At 32.5% G+C, this 21704-nt stretch overlaps 1 protein-coding gene and 1 long non-coding RNA gene across 2 annotated transcripts in view; both read left to right on the top strand.

Annotated features, from left to right (window-relative positions):
* LOC123664537 (multiple C2 and transmembrane domain-containing protein-like) overlaps positions 1-21704 on the top strand; it is a 62627-nt gene that overhangs the window by 10537 nt on the left and 30386 nt on the right. Inside the window, exons 4-5 of the mRNA XM_045599071.1 lie at positions 523-677; positions 4638-4829. Coding sequence (XP_045455027.1) covers positions 523-677; positions 4638-4829 — 347 coding nt within the window. The remainder of the gene's footprint in view (positions 1-522; positions 678-4637; positions 4830-21704) is intronic.
* LOC123664538 lies at positions 10756-17019 on the top strand. Its single transcript, XR_006744836.1, has 3 exons — positions 10756-10766; positions 13549-13560; positions 16836-17019. It is a non-coding gene; the product is annotated as an uncharacterized LOC123664538 (long non-coding RNA).

Genomic DNA, 21704 nt, shown 5'->3' with positions numbered 1-21704 from the left:
TTATCATATACAATATTTTTATAGTTGTATGTATATTAATATTAAACACACACATCCACACATTAAATTTGTATATTTGTATTATATATAAGAAAATCTATGTGTTTATTTTATTTCGCACTTTTTAAATTTTATTGCATTTAATTAGCGCTTTTGCTTTTAGTGAATATCCTGTAGTTTCTGATAATTTTTATTTCAACACAGTAGATTGAAGTAGAATTGATATAAATCATAACTGTTCTAATAATTCGGAATTAATTTTTAAATTGACTGTTAAAAATCATCGCATTTGTATATAAGTCATTACTTTTACTGTCGAGAAACGACGCATTATTCCAATTTCAACTGTTTACTGTAAGTTTTTTTTCATGTACAATAATAAAAATGATTCACAGATTTGAAATGAAATTCAAATGATGAAGTAGACTACCCCCTTCCTATAGTTTAAAAGAGCTTTCTTTATTTTATTATTTTCGCTTCTTACTTTTTCTAATTACGCGTTTTGTGGGGTCCCAAAACCAGGATTGTTGTCAGGCACCAGTGATCCATACGTGAAGTTTAAAGCTGCGGGGAGACTGCTACATAAGTCGAGGATAGTGTATCGCGACCTTAATCCTGTTTGGGATGAGTGTTTCACCGTGCCAATTGAAGATCCCTTCCAGCCAGTACAACTGAAGGTAAGATGCTATTAATTAAGAATAATTTCAAACGAATACTCTGTAAATCCGCCAAAATGACAATAAATAAATCAATATTTTATTTTATATTATTTTAGAAACAAACAGTTTAGTAACACAATAAATTAAAAATTGATACAATAAATGCATAAACGAATAAAGTTTCCAATAACGAACAATCATATTAGAGACGAGCCAAAAAGCGTACATTTATAAGAACCAAAAATGATTCTTATAAATGTACGATGAAACAGAAACTAAAATATGATATTTTATATAAAAATTAATAAATAACAAATTATCTATGCACATAAAAATTTCCATTCAATTATAAATGACAATAAATAATTCTAATGTGTTTAACTTAGTGTTAGCATTTAAATTTTTAATTCTAACAATTTTTTAAAAATATTAGATTTTGTTACGATATTACTCTTTTAGATTTTTCGTTGAATACCGGAATAATTCAAAGATGTCGACACCATCTTCCGAATGGCCAATATTAATTTACGATTAGTCAGTCTCCATCTTTATTATCTGTTTGTAGGGTACTTACCTAATAAGTACTGTTATCATTTAAATTTATGCTTCTAATAATTGTATAAGATTGTATTGATTGTAATTTCATTAGATTGTAGTGTTCTTACTGTAAATGTTATTTGTTGAAGTACCGGAAGAGCATAAAGATAGTGATACCATCTTCCGAATAGTTAATACTAATTTTCTGATTGGTCAGTCGCCATATTGTAATCTATTGGCGGGATTATTGTCTCATAATATATAGTTAATAATAATAAAAACTTAATTTGTAAGTTATTGTTCAATTGTGCGGCTAACGTTGCTACTCGATGAGTGGCGTATAATTGATTAGTGTGATCATCATTACAGCCTATACAGTCCACTGATGGACATAGGCCTCCACAAGTTTACGCCAAAAATAACGTGAACTCATGTGTTTTGCCCATAGTCACCACGCTAGGCAGGTGGGTTGGTGACCGCAGGGTTGGCTTTGTCGCACCGAAGACGCTGCTGCCCGTCTTCGGCCTGTGTATTTCAAAGCCAGCAGTTGGATGATTATCCCGCCACCGGTCGGCTTTTTAAGTTCCAAGGTGGTAGCTGTGGAACTGTGTTATCCCTTAGTCGCCTCTTACGACACCCACGGGAAGAGAGGGGGTGGCTATATTCTTTAGTACCGTAGCCACACAGTAGATTAGTGTGAGATAACGTATTTATATTCAATGTGGTTAAAAGTATGTATTGTGAATGAATAACTATAGATTTGAAGTGAGAAATAAATGTTTCGTTGAGTATTCTCAGTCATGTTCTATAGATATCGTCGTTTGTTCCTAAGGTAAGTATTACTCCTTGTGTTTTAGGTAACAGTCGACGGCTAAGATCTAGATTAGGTAAAACCGAATTAGAAAAACCGAATTATGGGGTTTTTGGGTGTGGAGGGTGGAGGGTGTAGGGGAATCTATACAAGGTAACACTGTCACACCTCAAAACGGCGCAAGGGAGGAAGGGCTGCACTTCCCGCAGCGCCGGAGCCAAGCGTTCCTCTAACTTTCGAAATTCTTCTTCTAACCTCAAAACTTTAACCATGGATATCTCCATAACCATGGGGTTCCGAGGTGTGACAGTGGTACCATGGGAAGCGTTCCCCACCTTCTCCCCCCCCCCCATCCCCCCATGGTCCCGAAATTCGGTTTTACCTAATCTAAAGCTTTACCCAGTCGACTCATATATAGGGACATTTTTTTTAGTAATATACATATTACAGGAAGCAGAAGACAGTGTAAATGTGTCAGTGTACTGTCAATTTTAATACATGTATGTAGAAGTTTAAAAATAAAAATGTAACTAAAAGCAGGACACGGGAGTTCACTCAGAACAATCATAAATTACTAAAAGAGTTTTTTCTAAATTGTCCTACTTTACTGATAAAAAAAATATTTACCCAAATTAGCTAAAATTCAATCAAGTGACCCATCTGAATAGAGATTCAATTATCGATAGAAAAGACAAATAAATTGTATTATCTTTCTTATTTCAATTACATGCGGCTGATTAATTTCCTACAGTGCTATTGGGTGTTTTCATACTGAGATCGTCTGTATAAAATACTAGTATCCCCCCCGGTTCCTGGTATTTAACAAAAATTAAAAAAAAAGAAAAAATCTTCGTATAGATAAAAAAACAGACCAAAAAGTCCGTTTTTTTGTGTAAACAATAAAATGAATGTTTAAAAAAAATACATAATTCTGTTATCTGGAAAGATCTCGTTACTATATACAATAATACATATAATATATATATATATATATTTCTGTCCCTCTATGGGTTTTTTATTCGTTTTGAGTAGGTTTGGGAACAATTAAGAGTTTGTCTTATTTTTTTTATTCGCATGTAATGTAGATTTAGAAAATTGGATTTTTTTTTTATTTTTGTGCTAGATTTAATAATTTTTCTGAATTAAAAAGAAAACCATATTATAAAACAAATGTCTATTACTGTTATGTGATTATATGTGAGTAATGGTTACTGAAACAAATAAATGATCTATATAAATAAAAATCAATGTTGCTAAGCGCATAACTCGAGAATGGCTCGACGATTATAAAACTAAAAACTGAAAAGTAAGATAAAATCGTACAGACATACTTAGCCACCCTACCTAAATATTGCTTGTAACGATAAAAATGTACATTAGCGCCCATTATTAGTGCTACCTTTTTGTGTAAATCGAATTAAAAATTAGATGTGCTTTTAAATGTTGGATGTGCCTTTTCAACTATTAGGGAACGATTTAGGGGTTGCGACACTCATCTTGTTCACAAAAATCGGATAATAAATTGAGTTTAATAGTACGTACTTCGCAATATTTACTTAAATTGATATAATCATCATCAGTCATTTACAGTCGTAGCTGGACGTAAGCTTTCCCTAGGGTACGCCACGCCACAAAACCCGATCACTCGCTTTAGTCCGTCCAGTCACTACCAAGTCATCAGTCCATCTGGCTGGAAGGCGTCCAATACTAAGGTTGTCTAGCTATGAACTTAAATTAAGAACCTTCTTGCGCTCCACCAACCATCAGTTCTACGACAGTTGTGGTTACTTCAGTTTGCTAAACTTCTGAACTATGTCAGTCACAATCGTCTCCTTAGATCTTTAGTCAGATCCCGAGCATAGACCTCTCCATAGCTCTCTGAATAACATGCAGTCAGTGGACTAGCTTCGCTGTCAAGTTTCACACCTCGGCTACGTATGTTATGACTGGCAGGTCGCACTGGTCGAAGGCATTGTGGCGAGAATGGCCTAAAGATGCGACGCAGCTTTCTAAAAGGTGCCCAGTCAGTTACATTGCTCTTGCAATCCCACCTTTTCTTTTTTTTTCAATTTAATATAAATTTTCTTAAAATTTATAACTAAATCCTTATTTTATAAGTATTTGACGTCGACATGTTAAATTAAAGCTATGTAGTAGTGTTGCCGTTTTAAACCTAATCAGTTCGGAAACCAAAAATTAATATATTCCAGTTTTTGGTCAACTGAACATTATAACAAGACGTAAACAATTAATGACCTCAAAATAAAATTCTAGAAAAATATAATCAAAGTAGCTTCTCTAAATTTGTCATAATAATTATTTACACTAGTACTAATTTTCGGACTAATACTAATATTGGACTAAGCATTTTTTATATCATATCAAAAATCCGTTCCAGCAGGGATCGAACCTGCATCTCCGACTCATCGTGTCGGTACTTTCGCCAATGAAGCTATGGAACAATGTACCCCGCTAGGTTGAAATTTTTGATATGATGATTTTATATTCGGTTCTAAGCGATCGCGGCGCCTAATATTGGACTTTAGTATAATTCTCATGGTTGATTGAAATCGTGACTTTTTCTTGCCTCATCATATACTCCATAGTTTTATTAAAGTTTTCTTCTACAGGTTTTCGATTATGATTGGGGTTTGCAAGATGACTTTATGGGCTCGTGTACCTTGGACCTCACAGCGCTGGAGCTGGGACGATCTCAAGACTTGGTGCTCTGCTTGCGGGATCCAAACAAACCAAACCAGGATATGGGAGAAATTGTTCTCAACGTGACCCTATACCCAAAATCACAAGAGGACAAAGAAGCAGTAAGTATATATTATAATCAGTCATTTAGGTACATATAGGACATTTATTTATTGAAAATATAATGTTCATCTAAAAGTAAAACATAAAACAACTGTTTGAAAATGTTTAGGTACGTACCAAAATATAATTGACATTGGATCAGTCTGACGAAATTTAGTCATCGACAATGATGATAAAACTGGATGAAACGGTACATCGTTAATTCCAAATATATTTTACCAGTCGCGATGTTTGAATGAACAATGAAATCTATACGGTCATGCGTAGATAACGTACACATTGAGAATTTTCTCCTCTAATGGATTTTCAGTTTCATTGAAATTCAAAACAATTGTGTTGGAAATTCGACGGCATTGCATGGTTATATAACTGACGGGAAAACTCATCAAAACCGTTGTCATTTGAGCCAATGTGTCAATCGTTGAGAATAATTTAAGCCCTTTATTAATATATTTTTGTTATTTATATGTTTATTTAAACTTGATAAAACAAATTGTTTGGAATCATTTTAGTGCACTGGTATTTTTTATGACATCAGAAAAAAAACATTAAAGGAAATGCGATTACTATTTGATCGTTTTATAAAGGCGAGTATAAAAGTGAAAAATAATATATATATTAGCACCGTACTAATTTATCAAATGGCTATATTAGCTAACATAAAACTTACTACTCCTGACATCGCGAATTGCTTCGGAACATAATAAACACTTACGGCTGCACTCAGAGACGTTTAATGATTACCTACACGGTTACTGAGTAGTACAGAGTCTCTGAGTGCGGCCGTAAATTCATTTTACAATAATTTTAGAAAATGCTTCAAAAACTATTGCAAATATTTCAAAATCTTCTCAACTCAAACTAAATGCTTTCATTATAACTTTATTTTAAGCTTTCATAAATTAGCCTTTTTCTATGAGCAAAATAAACATTAATTACCAACTTGAAACAAGCAACTTAATATCGCCTCTTCTCTTTAACCAACAGTTCTAAAATTGTTGTTGTGAAGCTAGAGAATAATGTTCTTGAAACTACAACTTAATCCTTAACTGAGGCTGGACAAAGATAAATATCCTTGTTAATCACAATAGAGTACGATCCAAAATTGTCCTTTTAGATTCTAGTAAGAAAACAAGTTAACTACCATACCACCAAAAGTGCATTATTTATCTTTGACCGAATGTCAGTTTGTATAAAGGCTAAAAAAAATATAACAATATTATTGAAACAGAACATATTATATTACTTTTTTTAAAATTAATAATGAAAATGTAAGAAGTAAATTTAAAAAAATAAAAACATTTTGTGACTATACTACAAATCTCGTGTGGTATCGTGGGTAATGGATATTACTTGGTTGCTAATAGTTCGAATTCCCGGATAAACTGGTTTTCTAAATACAAAAGGAATTTATCTAATCAGATCAGTGGATTTTGTGATACGAGATATCATACAAATTGTCTTCCGCTTTATTGTATGATTGAGGGCTTCTGATAACATTCATATGAACTTTAGACATGAAAATGTAATACTCGTATAAAAAAATATATCTTACCGAAAAAAGACACGTCAAGAATTCATAATATATATACTTACTTATATTGATTTCAAAACAATTTGGTATCATCAGTTAACCGCTCAGATGTAGTGGTGTCTTTAAGTACCTAAGAACCGGTGCGGTTCGATTCTTACTCGGGATGGATGTTAGTATTTTTATAACAAGGCATTTCCGGTCTTGATGTCTGTCCTTGTGGGTTTCTCCATAGTGCCCCGGAGAGGACATTAAGCTATCCTAGTAGAAAAAATACACGCCAACCCGCAGTGGATCAGCGTGGTCGATATAGCTCCGACATGTCTTCTACATGCAGACAGAGACCTATACCTAGTAGTGAGATGTTACAGACTGAATCAATAAAACGAACGCATTTAATGACAGATATTCACAACGCTAACAAGGTAACTTACTAGCTTTATAGAAATTACTTTTAAAGCTTTATGTATAATGAGTTATGAGGCTACTGTCGTCCATCGACGTATGCAACAACTCTTTTAACAAATGTAGTGCTGTTAAGTATTATTATACTCGTATTATATGATTGTTTTTGAAATGTTGTGGGAGCAAGAGAATATAAACAGATACATCAAATAAGGAGCAAAGCAGGAAATTTCCTGCTCAAAATATAGAGCAGCCCGACTGGGGTATTACCTGGACCTTATAGAAGATTACAGCTAAATAATACTGTTTTCGAGCAGTGTTGGGTTCCTGTTATTGAGGAAGGTAACCAGAGCTCCTGGGGGGAATATAGTGTAGGGCCGGCAACGCACTTGCGATGTTCCTAGGTAATGTTACAGATGTCTATAAGTTACGGTAATCGCTTACCATCAGGTGAGCCGTACGCGTTTCCCGATGTAGTTGTTTCTAAAAATAGTAGGTATTCATATCAAAGTCAAAAACTATTTCTACATTAACAGAAATTTTAGATCTTACTTAGACAAACTTCAATATGATCTTCTTAATATAAACTTTGTCAATTATACCAATATTTTACGTTTCGTATTATGTTTCTCGAATTTTGCGCTATTTCCACAACTTTATGAAATAATACGGTTTACGCGTAACTTTCGTAGCTAATTTCGTGAATTTTTACATACACTTATTTAACTTCATCGTTTTTTTTCTATGTCCAAATATCTTTATAAAGATTTTTAACCGACTTCAAAAAAAGAGGAGGTTAATAAATTTGATTGTATATACATATATATTTTATTTATTTATTTTACATACACATACATATATATTATGTATGTTCGGGGATGACTTCGTCGTTTATGAACCGATTTTGATAATTATTTTTTTGTTGGAAAGTAGATATCCCAAGTGTGGTACCTTGATACGGAAACCAAGATCTGATGATGGAATCCGGGAGAAAACGAGAGAAACCCTCGAAAATCGTAGTGACGACTAGTGCGTTTGTTATTTTATTTTATTTTTTCGTCTACTTACGTTGTACTTCTTGTCAATGTAATTGAAGTTTTTTTTCGTTTGCGAGCAAACACAATTATTGTACCCCGAAACAGGAGTAGATCCTTGCGGCATTGAGTGAGAGGCGTTTATTTTTTATTTAATTATAGTTAGTTTTATACAGTAATGCTACAGCTTCTCTACTCTGAGTAATGTCGCACTGTTTGGCTTTTCGTCAGAAAAACAACATAAGTACAAAGGCCCAGACCACGATAAACTTCTAAGATCTACTTGTACATAGCTTATAAAAACATTTTTGGTCAGTTGCATTCATCACTGTTCGAATACATTGTTTAACATAAGAGCCAATAAATTATGCTTATATCTTGATATGAATTTTAGTAAGTTAGTAGGTGGTTGCGTTGGATTTGAGTGAATAATATATTGAGGTAGGTTAAGATGTAGGTTACATAACAGCTGTGAGTAGAAGGCGTCCCTAGCGTCTACATTCGTATCGATTTTCGGTATTATCACATTTCACGATATTTATGACTCTTCCGTACAAACTTCTTCGGAAGAAAATAATACCTACATATGTAATGCGTAATAATCTATGTAAGTACAATTGAATTGCCAAAATTTACGTTCACTACGTGTACGCGCATAACTTCCGGACGGCTGAACCAAATTGGATAACTTTTTTTTTCGATATAAATCTAAGAACGCTATAAGTATATATATCTATATAATTTGCTCTTAGATGCACGGCGGGGAGATTCTCAGAGACAGACTTCCAGACCGGTAAGAATTTTTTGTACAAATAAAAATATTCATCCCGCGCGGTAATCGAACCTTTAACCACCGGTGTTTAGGCGCCCATATGGCACACGCACAAATATAATAGCTGTGACAATTTTCTTAATCCAAATAGATTGTAACACAAAAATTTATAACAAAGTGAAGGTACACTACGTAGTACGTAGTTACGTACCCACTGGACGGCCGTAAGAGACGCTAATCGAGGCCCTGTTATCAGTAAGTGGTATTAACACTGCTAACGTCGGCATTCAGGTTAAATATTGTGGTTACGGAGTAGTGAATGAGGTCAGTACCTTGAAATATATATATTCTGACTACCTGACTCATCAAAGAAAAAAAATATATTCAACTAGCTAACCTAACATAGTACCACCATATTTTGTTTTTCGTGAATGTATCGATTTTTGTGTTTAATTTTCTTTTATACTTGTTCAAATTTTTCTCAATCTGACAAAAAACAAACACAAAAAACAAGTGTGCATTAAACCATACGACTATAGTAAAACTTTTTTCGTTGGCCCCTACAGTAATATACGAAACGGAACTCTTTCTATCTTCACTAACTAATATCTCCCTCTCCACTTCCATTCGCCTCACCCGATCACACTTGTCGTAACGCTCTCGTAACGCATTCACCAGCTTTCTCCCCAAGTCAAGCGTGCTTAAAAAAGTTTTACTTGAAAGTGAGTACTTGAAAGTTACGCACGTACATAAATTATGACGATTTATTTTTATTAATTTAATATCTAAGATTTTATTTTTGTGTTACCCACATTAGGAATTCTAAACATTTTGAATATCATATCAATAGATAGAGCGCCGACATGGTACGTCGGAGACGCGGGTTCGAACCCCGCTGGAGCGGTCAATTTTTGATATGATATTCAAAATGTTTATTAATTTAGTTTAAATTCTTACGAACATTACGAAAAGGGTGATCGAGCGAGGCGAATGGAAGTTTCCCCCTCAACTTAATATAAGTTATATAAGTTAAATAGATATTAGTTAAATAGATATAAGTTAGTGAAGATAGAGAGTTACGGTTCGTAAGTTTTACTTCAGTCGTGTGGTTTAAAGCACACTCTTTTTTACTGCTTTTAATTGTATATTTTTAACACAAATTGTTTTCTATTACATACGATTTTATTTTTGTGTTACCCACACATTAGGAATTCTAAACATTTTTGAATATCATATCAAAAATTGACCGCTCCGAAAAAATTGTTTTCTATTGTCGTGTGGAATTAAAAAAACACATTGAGGGCTTAGGTACTAGATATTAATTATTATTACCGTACAATGAGTTCCGTGTGAGTGATGTTACTTCTAAGCAGATTAGTGTTTTTAAGGTACACTGTACAGTATCTTAGATTTATTTATTTCAATGTTGAATTTTAAAAATGTTTCAAACATGTTTTAAATTGGAATACAAGCCGTCGAATTTTAAGTGAAAACAACGCGTATCTCTCCTGAGGAAAATAACCGACGAATAAATTACATTTATTCAAAGGCAATTAGCATTACAGGATTTACTGGCTGTGTCCTGTATTTTCAATGCGTTGCCAAGTCTGCTACCACTAGAATTTACTTAAGTAGTTTAACAGTGTAAGCTACTACTATTGTGCGCTATAATCAAAGTAACAAACTTAATTATTTACTTACTTCCCGTCCGCGACTTTGCAATCGTGGATTATACGATTTCGTTTATTCCGCTTTCCCCGCTCAGTAGCCTGTGTGAATATAGCTGTCTTTTTTTATTGGTCCAGGGTTTGAGTTTTTCCACAAATAATCAAGTCTTTCCTCATTATCAACTGACTGTCATGTTACCGAGCTAGGAAATTTGAATGTACAATTTAACATACGTATGTACATGGATCTACAAAATGCTAAGATAAAAAAGTTATAAATCAAGTCACCATATTTTGAATTAATGCCATAATATACACATTTATTCTAGAAAACAATACTAATAACCTACTTTTCAATAAAAATCTGTGTGTTATTATCTTATCTATTAAAACAGATTCTATATAAGAGTACCTAACTAATTAACAGCTGTCTGTTTTCAGTAAAATCTTCGTTATGATTTGAAGTTATTTGTAAAAAAATTACTATTAAATATATGGATTTTTCGATACTAATTTGGAAAATATGTGTTATATCCAAGTGTTGCCATTGTGACACAAACATTTATTAGGTAGGGTAAGGTGGGGTACAGTGTTACACGGGGTACAATGTTACAATGCACATATCTCCGTCCCTGTCCTTTACTTTTATGATGCTGGTATAGACGTTTATCAAGCTCACAAGCAGCCATCTTTAAACAATTGTCATCGCGGCAGTTTGTACCGTATTTAAAAAATAATAAACAAAAAAGGTTTTTATGTGATAAAACGACGAAAAAATAATTTCAAAGTTTTTAATTTCTTTCCGGAGGTATTGTATTTAGGTAAGTGATGGTAATTTTCTTTTATTTAATGTATATTTGGCTACAAATTACTTGTAAGTAGTTTGTTGTAAACATAACCTAAAATACGCTACGAATTTTTTTATTTGGTTTACCTCTCTGGGCACTGTGTTACGAGGCACTGTGTGACACTGTAACAATTAACATTTTTATACTATTTCAAGGTATTAAAAGAAAATAGTGCGAAATCGTAAGAGGAAGACGGATTACGGTCTTCATAGTGAAAAAGATATGGCAGAAGCGATTATGATGGTTGAAAGTGGCGTGAGTCTTTGAAAGTGGCGTGAGTCTTCGAAAAGCAGCAAATGCAAAGCATGTCAGACAGATGTCTATAAGTTCCCAAAGGATATTTTAAAGAAATTTAATATTTGTTAGAACTTTTTCTTTCATTGTTAGTTTTTCTATTACTTTTTTAAATGTTGTAACATTGAGCCCTGACCCTGTAACAGACTTCCCCAGATACGGGGCTAAGTGTTACAATCGACTGATTTAAGTAATGTGCAATTTAAATTAAGTAGTTGCTAATAATGTTAATTTTTGAGTTATTTTAATTAAAGAGAGATTGTTAAAGTTTATTTCCTTGCCAAAAAATATGCTGATTAATACAATATTTTTGACACTATATTCTAGTTTATTTTTTTTGTAACACTGTACCCCACCTTACCTATATGTAAACTAAACTTTTTAAAATTTTTGTAAAAGCGTAAAGAAGCGAATAGTTTTGACATATTTTTTTTTTAAATCTGTAACAACTTGCTATACGGTATATGTATATCTTTAGATATACAGCCTAAAAAATATTTCAAAAACCAGTACATTTCATTTGCATATTTCTTTTGAAATTATATTATTTTTCTTCTCACAAATCAATCATAAATAAGACTGCATTCGACTTTTATTTTGATCGCTACAGAGCAGTTTAATTTTAGATACTTTTTATAAGTATTATTTCAACTTCACGCGTTTTACAATTAGCAAGACACGAAAGTAACTGTCGAATCAACTAATATTAAATGATAGAATCAAAGAAGTATATTTTTATGTCATTTACTTTCTTTCTTTTCTTTTTACGTACCAAACAAATGCAATCAGTAATTCAGTAGCAGTACTATTTTGTATGTATACTTTGACAGTAAAGTTAATTTCAAAAAGTGGTCTTGTCGTTCTACTGTAACGTGAAAAATCGGTAATTAATAATGATTCCATATACAAGCATTGCTTTTACATTAAAATCTCTGTATACACAATTCTCTATACTACGCAATTACGCCATTCAAAATTTACACGCACGGCCAGTAACAACTAGCCGTTAGCGGCGCGTACACGTTTCGCAAATTTATAAGTGTAACCTAAAATATGCGTAAACTAAATAAACCGGTAAACGACGACAATAGTTCGGTTAACTGAAACTTATTTTATCAATATTAGTGATGTTTAGTTGATAAATAAAGTCTTTTTTCAAGTGTTGTGGTTTTGCTCGGACTCGTTTTGTTACTGGTATCCAGCATGGTATTACTTTTTGCTTTTGTTGGAAAAGGTTATAGAGGTCATTTTGTTAGGATTTTATATGAACTGCAATAGCGATATATTATTTAGCGGTAATATTACTATTTAAACCTTGCTTTCGATACTATTTTTACTAATAACAAAATTATAGCTAAAACATAGGTTTCAAACCTAGTTTTAATATGATATTTTTTTGTAAAATAGAAAACTAAAACTTTTTTTATTAATTATTTACATAAAGTGAAATAATTTTTTCATGATAAAAGATATCTTTAATGTGCAAAAACAATAACAAACGGGGAAAAAAACGAAAAAAAAAATAGAACAACATTGTTTAATGAACATTAACGGAATGATTCCTATGCAAATAGGAGTATGTCGTAATACTAATAAACCGCTAATATTTATTACAGCAATATTCACTCAAAGTTTTTTGTTTTAGTTCTTCTCAGCAAAATCCACATATATTCAAAATATGGTGGTAGATTATTGACGTAATACACTATCTATATTAATATTATCAAGCTGAAAAGTTTGTTTGTTTACACGTGCTAATCTCGGGAACTAATTACTGTTTCAAATTCAAAAATTCTTTTGTGTCGGATAGCCCATTTACCGAGGAATGCTATAGGCTATTTTTTTCCTCAGAATTTAGAAGATACGGAGGAGATTGATCGTTACGGTCAAGATTACAACCTTAATAAAATTGGAAGGAACGTTAACATAGGTGCTTTATGGCTAACACTTGACCTAGAACCACACAAACGACATAGGGTCATTGCGCCTGTTCGCGTCCACTTAGTGCAGTTGGCAAGTTTGAAGAAGAAAATAAAAATGTTCCCGCACTAATTTCTATGAAAAATTTATTTACTGTGTTCATTATATAGTCTATTTAAAGATTAATTTTCAGTTTTGTTCGAAACATCTTGTTATTATTTTATTTAAATACAAACGTCAGAATTAGGCGATTTACCCAGTTTGCGTCCATAAAATCCAATTTGCGTCCACCCGCTGGACCACTTCGCGTCCACCAGCTTAGAAAAGGAATAAAGAGGTGATATTTTTATGATAATGTAAAGAGACATTGGATTTTAATAATTTATTTATTGAAGAATTATTGTTATTTAAAAATCAACATATTAACATTAATAAATCACTATAAAGAAAATAATACACCTATTTATTCTTCTAAACATTGATAGAACTTAAAATTAAAAAACAAATTAGGTACCTATGTAGTCAGTAAATAGTAATTCCACTTTTAAAATTCAACAATTATCTGTTCTGTGAATTTTAAAGGAATGTAAGCAAGCTAAAGATCAGCCTGCAATTACAATCACAGCAGCCTTTCGCAGTCGACTACTGGACATAGGCCTCGACAAGTTCACTCCTGTGTTTTGCCCATAGTCACCACGCTGGGCAGACGGGTTGGTGACCGCAGGCCTGGCATTGTCGTACCGAAGACGCTGCTGCCCGTCTTCGTCCTGTGTATTTCAAAGCCAGCAGTTGGATGGATATCCCGCCATCGGTCGGCTTTTTAAGTTCCGAGGTAGTACAGGAACTTAGTCGCCTCTTACGACACCCACGGGAAGAAAGGGGGTGTTTATATTCTTTGATGCCGTAAGCACACAGCACCACAAAGATCAGCCTTGATTAATAATAATTATGGAAACAAAATACAAGGTGCACACATATCTCCATTCGCATTAAATATTAATAATACCGCTGTTTTCTTCTTCGTTACTTGGTTTTATTTGATACTAGCTGTGCTCGCGACTTCATTCGCGTGGAATTATAATTATAATAAAAAAATATTGTTCTGTTCGTAGAATTACAATATAAATAAATTTCTAAAATAAAAGTAGCCTAAGTTACTCCTTATTTCATTAGCTATCTAGATGGTAACGTCAAAATCAGTCCAGTCGTTTCAGTAATTAGCCGGAGCAAACAGACAGACAGACAGACAAAAATTCTAAAAAATGTTTTTATTTATTTATTTATTTTATTTTCTTACATCTAATATTACAGGCATAACCCAATTCATTAGACATAGTAAAGGAGACAAAAAGCGAAAGGAAAAAAATGTTAAACTATAATTAAAAAAGAATTGGCTGACTTGAACATAATACTAAAAACAAAACAATAATAAATATAAAAATATTAAATTCATTTCTCATAACATATTATATACAAAGTAACTTTTGCGAATTCACTCCACGAATAAGAAAAAAGGTCTAGTGTGTCAGCCACCAAGTTTAGCGTTCTGACTGAACGAGCAAGGGGGCCGTTGCGCACTAGCTCGGTTCTGCCGTGGGGTACTGCAAATAAGCTCGGTCGCTGTCTTCGTTGTAGATGATACCTATCGGGTACGCTCAAACCTATCCACTGCAGTACCCCTGGATTATTGACAATAACGCGAAATAATTTTAAAATATAAGTTGCCAGAGCAAGCTCTCTCCTAGTCTCCAACTTGTTGTATCCAACCATGCCCAATACAAACAATGTTGGATACATCAAGGGATACAAGGGATACACGCCATAAAGCCTATGGTATAGAAACCTGGTGAATTTATTTTGAACACGTTCCAGTACGAGACTGTATTTGACTTCATGTGTAGACCATACTACCGCATTATACTCAAGCTGACTTCTTATTAGGGCATCATACAGTAAAGAGATTGCTTATTTTGGTATATGTACCGTGTATAAATCAATATACATTTAGTAAAAAGGTGTTACTTTAATATTACAAACAGACACTCCAATTTTATTTATTTGTGTAGATAAGTTTTGTACCCTCTTGGTCTGCCCCCACTGATTTTATCCAATATCGTAATAGCATATTTTTTGCACAGGTGCTTGTCTTACCGATTTCTTCTTCTCTTGGATGTCATGCAAAGCTTCCCTTAAATCTTCCTTTGTGTATGTTCTTTTTTCCTTCTTCTTTCTTATCTGCAAAGAACTCATCTTAAATAGAAAAAAATAAGAAAGAAATTACTTATTTCATTCAAAGTAGAATAGGTATTAAACTTTTAGTTTTATGTATTAAACTTATAGAATTAATTTATAAAATGGACGCGATTTAGTTTTCTTATTAATCCCTTTAGGTATAGTTTGCGTCCATTGCGGACGCAAAGTGGAAGTTTTATAAATTCGGTGTAGCAGTTCGCGTCCACCTTATTTTAACTATTAACTATAAAAAAAATAAGTAAATTCATAATTATTATAATTCCTTTTATCATAACCAACGCCTAGAAACAGCTATGTATCCAAAATAAACATAAAACAATAAAAGACTCACCTTCAAACGAACCACTGCCCACTATTTTCTTCTCATTATTCCGTGCCTTCGCGCTCTCTTGTTGAACAGCCCTCACTAACTATTTTTTTTTACCCAGGATTGCTTGGACACACGGAACTTTTGTCTATGCGTACGTGCCTCTTATACATTGAGGTATTAGCCGGTAATTATTTTTCGACTTATTGGTGTCTTAGTATACTTAATTTCGAGACTTTTCAAAGTGAGATCCGTAAAATGGACGCGAATTGGGCGGTGGACGCGAACAGGCGCAATGACCCTAATTGATCAAGTAAATGACTGACACTATCAATTACAATGTGAATAGTCACCGGTCTAGTAATAAGATAAAATTGGAGCAGCCAACTTATGATCTTGTTTTTTCAGGTGTACACTTAAAAGAAATTATTATAAATAATATTATTCATTTCTTGTTTATAAAACTAACCAAGATGGAGAGTCCACAAGGACAGATATCCAGATCAGAAAGAAATATTTGTAAATATACAAGTATGCATCCCATACAGGGATCGAACTTGCAATCGCCAGTGTTTAGGCGTCTGTACGCACCAACTTCACTAGAGTTGTTTCCTGTGTAATATATATAGATATAAATAGATTAGTAACTAAAAACGCTAAAAAAATTCTTATGAATAATAACAGCCACAAAAGTGGTACCGTGAAATGCTGCAACCTTGCACGGATTTTAAAGTTTTTTCTCAATAACTCCTTTTGCTTAAATAAATTCCTAAGTGATTTCAGTTACTATTCAATGTTGGACTCTAAGCTACTGTAATAAAGTTGATTCTAACGAATAAAACGCATTTAAACCACAAAAATTGTGCTTTAAAAAAGTAGGCAAACTTAAGTTACAAACTAGCACACTTAACATCATCTAACATCTTAGGCTGCATCTTCACTTACCATCAGGTGATATTGCAGTCAAGCGCTAGTCTATATATCGACGATGGAAAGGCAAAATGTATTATCCGCCATCTAGTAAAATGTTCAGGAGAGACGATTAAGGTTTTAAAAACTTCATAACTTTTAAAGTATTGGAGATATCTCTATGAAATTAAGTGAAATAGTAATAAAATTTATTACAAATGTATACATTTAATAAAAAATAACGTATGTGTAATATTTGTATTATTTTATGGAGTTAATACAAAATACCATAAAATCTCAGATAGGTAAAATTAGTTTATATCCAAATATTAGATCCATAAAATGTGAAGCAAAGTGTTTTATATTCAGAATATAATTTAATATTTTCAAGTAAATTGTTTTATATCCAAATAAATGTGATATTGCTATCGCGTAAAATGACTTAAAAACAAATCCAATCATGACCAGAGAGAGGTAAACACTTTTATGTAACCTTTTCATATCTATGCGAACCTGGTAAAACAGTTGTACAGACATCAGTGTATTCGAACAAAGAGGGTCAAGTAGCTTAACCATACACTTAAGTACCATTTAAGCCACAAACTAAACTTTAAAACAAAACAAAAAAAAAATGAAAAATAAATGTTTTACTCCAATATATTTATCATGAAGTTACAATTAAAAAACTGAATTAAACTTTCATATTGACGTTTACAAACATACTATATATAACATATAATTATATTATTAAACTTAAATTAATACTTGATAAAAAAAATTAAGCTACAATGTGTTCTTTGGACAGTTTTAATATTTTCAGTATTTTTAAAAGATTTACAAAAAATAAAATCTTAACACCTAACTATTAAAAAACTTTTCAGTCCACCATAACGAGTGGTTTAATGAAACTTCTTAGGTAATACTCAGCTGTTATCATCTATCTCAACATTAGGAATGTCTTCAAAATCTGAGTCTGGTAGAACATCTGCCTTACTGGCGGAGGTACAAAGATTCAAATACTCACTATGATATCTTTGAGGAATGACAAATGGTCAGTTTAAATGCAGATTTTATTTGTAAAAAAAAACCAAGTAAATTTGTTTTATTGTATTAAAATAGATTCTAGAAAGAACAGAATAACGACTCAACGCATAATGTTACCTTATTTTGGATAGGTAAAATGTATTATCTTGGAAACAATGGCATTTTAGAGTAGAGTAAAATGTATTAACTTACAATGACTAACATTTAAAACCAGAGTAAAATGTTTTAATTCTACTGATCAAGAAAAGTCAAGTTGGGTATAATGTATCAATTACAAAAATGATAATATTATAATTTGGTAAATTGTTTTAACATTTAAATCTGGTTATAGTCAAGCAAGGCAAAGTAGCATAAGATAAAATTTTTAGTCATGAGGTGTTTTAATGACAAAATCCACTATTTACTATAGAGTTAAAACACGAGAAAATATGAAAAACTTCAAAATCACTGGTGTATTAACGACCATAAAAGTCGTCAGATCGAGCTGAAACCAGGACCATTCGAAAGAGTTCATTCTCCCGATTCCAACGGTATATATAACTCGATATCGCCAAAAATGGCGGTTAATACATTATGCCTTTCCACCATCGATATTTAAAAAAAAAATGTATTAGTTTCCTCGGTTTAGTCCTTTTATTTTATAAATACGTGTTTATAATATTTTATTAGTTCTTAGATTGAAAAAACTTCCAAAACCGTTACGATGACCAAAAATTATCCATTCTTTCGTCGTTCGACAAAACTGACATGTGACTGGCAACCCGTTTTGTTTGGAGAGGTACAATAACTGGTTGTTGCGTCGCGATTATAACTATATATACTCCATACAGATGTTTGCCCTTGTCTGGTGCTTTTTGTTATAAAACGTGTTTCTGGACCCCGGACACTGATTATCATCCTACTGGCCGCTATTGAGTTTCATTATTTGTTTTTTTTTCCTTTCTTTCTGTGTTGAAGGTTCTCACGGTATTAATAATTAAGGAAATTGTGCAGAAAATTCGATATTTTAGAGAACTTAGCAACTATTTAGACTTCACGTGATTGACAATCCGCACAACATACCTAATGACATCTGTCGGTCACTATTATAAAAATAAAAATAAAACTACAGTGAAAAATAGTACTGACTTCTATTTTAAATTCGGTTAATTAAAGATTGCAACTTACTACAAATTGACTTTAGTAAATTACGGTACTAACGCCTTATTGTAAATCTTTACCAGTGTTCGATCCCACATATTTATACTCAGTGAAACTAAAGAGTAATATTTAATTATAAGTCTTTTACAATGTCTTGTTTCGCAATTATTTATTATTTATTCACATTTTAACATATGGAGATACTGTACTAACAAAATCAAAAAGAATCGGCAAGAAACTCCGCAGTCACTCTTTCGAAAAATAATATGTATATAAACTGTGTTTTAGTACAAAATTAGTAACATGCTGCATAAAATACAGCGTCACTAAATCCACACATATATAATTTACAATCAAGTGCTTACCTTATGAAACGTCTTTTATTCGACGTAAAACAACAATAAAAAAGTAATAAGTTAAAACTACGAAAAAAAAAGAAATAACCAAAAGATAAACTTTATTAAAAAATATACGTTCGTTTACTTAAGTTCGTTTATTACATTGAATTATGTATTTTTCTTATTTTCAGATAACAAAAACTTTTTAATTTATTACGAAAACTTGTCTTACGAAATATTTTTATAACTTTATTAAAGACACATCCTAACCTTTCATTCGGAACTTCAATACTTATTTTATTTCTCATGTTTAATTATTTCAGGCCTCAGTTATACATATCCAAGTGCCAACAAAAGAGATTAATGTTTTACCAATGTATATGGATGCCTATTTTTAGCAGGTACATGCTTCATGTTTTTGAGTTTACGAAATTAGGTCACATCTGTTTCTTTATTAACATTTTTTTACTGGTCTTCGATGACTGTGAAAGTCAAAATTTCTTAAAATATGAACGATTAAAACGACGAAAAGTTCGTTTATTTCATTATTATTATTCGCTCGGTCATTTATTCCTTAGGTAGTAAATTAATGTCTGTGGTTTAGTCCGTCGACTAGTTTTATTACGCGCTTAAAGATAAAAATAAGGAACTTAGGGTGAAATTGAAACAGAACAATTGTAGATACACGGGTGACATGAGTAAAAAACCGTAATCCTAAAAACTAACGCCAAGCAACTCCAAACTAGTTGTTTATTGCGAGCGTATAATAGCAACATTTGAAAATGCATGTATGAAGACATTTTTTTAATCTCTATACCTATATTAATACGTGAAGCAAAAACTTTGTACCACTTTTCACGAAAATCGCACAGACAGAGGAGTATGAAATTTTGTACCCTTATAGTTTATATAGAGAAGGAGTGCGAACGTTAAATTTTTTTTAATTATGCATTAAAATCATCGTCATCATTTCCGCCTAATACAGTCTATGCTGGACATAGGCCTCCATAAGTTCACGCTAAAAATGGCGTGAACTCGTGTGTGTGTTTTGCTCATAGTCACCACGCTGGGCAGACGGGTTGGTGACCACAAGGCTTTGTCGCACTGAAGACACTGCTGTCCGTCTTCAGCCTATGTATTTCAAAGCCAGCTGTTGGATGGTTATCCCGCTATCGGTCGGCTTTTTAAGTTGCGAGGTAGTGGAACTGTGTTATCCCTTAGTCGCCTCTTACGACATCCACGAGAAGAGAGGGGGTGGTTCTTAATTGCTGTAACCACACAGCCACCATTAAAATACATTAAATCAATAAAAAAAAAAAAAACATTACACTAGCATATATTTAACAAACACGCATCAATCAAATTGAGAATAGATTATAGACTATAAATTAATATTGTTTGTCTTTACTGAATGTCAAACATAATAACTAATATCTTCAAACTTATAATTTAAATTAATTACGGTTGAATTTCGATCACTAGGCGACCACTTGTTTGTAAAATTTAACTTTTTTATTTTTAGCTTTTTTATTTCTTTAATTCAAAAGATTTCAGGTTTCAGTGTTTCGATTTGACATGGTCTGGTAATTTATTGTACAATTCATTTTTTTTCGAGAATTGACAAAAAGGTTATTAACATTACTCCCAGACTCGAGGTGGAAATTAAAGCCTAGAGCAGAACCCAGGCTACGTGTCTGGCGCTAACAGGCCAGAAATATAATTGAACGAAAATGAAATCAAAATGCATGTAATTTGCGTGTCATTCACGATTCAAAATCTCAGGAGCGATGAATATAAAAGTAAATTGCTACCGAGTCAAATTTTTCAATAAATATTCAATTCGCATAATGCATGGCGATTCGTTTTAAGGAAATATATGATAGGAATTTATTGTAATTGTATTGGTAAAAAATTAATGACTCAATTTTTACATTATCCTTATGGGAGCGACATAAATAGTAGGGTCGATGTGTAATTAAATGCCAGTCACGGTTTCTGAGTATTTCCTTTTTGACAATGCCTAAACATATGGAAATCAATCTATATTATTATACCCGTTTCAGTTAAAGCTCGTTTTCAGACACTTATTTTTTTTTAAACTAGGTCAGCAAACAATCTTATATCTCACTTGATGTATCGATTACCGTAGCTTATAGACTTCTACAACACCAGAAGCATTGCAAGCGCGTATCTTATGTGCTCGATCAATTGAGATCATGACTGGAACGAATCGGATTCAAACTCAGTGTCAGAAGTTGCTTTGTGTCTGACAATACTTGCAATGTTTCCTAAATCGCTATACAAAAGTTAGTTCATTACATTTTTTAAATCTTTTATTTCTCCACTATCCATTAATATAATTTTTTTACCTTTTTTTATACAACTAGGTCGGCAAACAAACGTACGGATACC

Source organism: Melitaea cinxia, chromosome 22, assembly GCF_905220565.1.
Source record: "Melitaea cinxia chromosome 22, ilMelCinx1.1, whole genome shotgun sequence".
Lineage (NCBI taxonomy): Eukaryota > Metazoa > Arthropoda > Insecta > Lepidoptera > Nymphalidae > Melitaea > Melitaea cinxia.
Note: the sequence above shows the minus strand (reverse complement) of the source record. Positions and strands in the feature narration are given on the sequence as shown.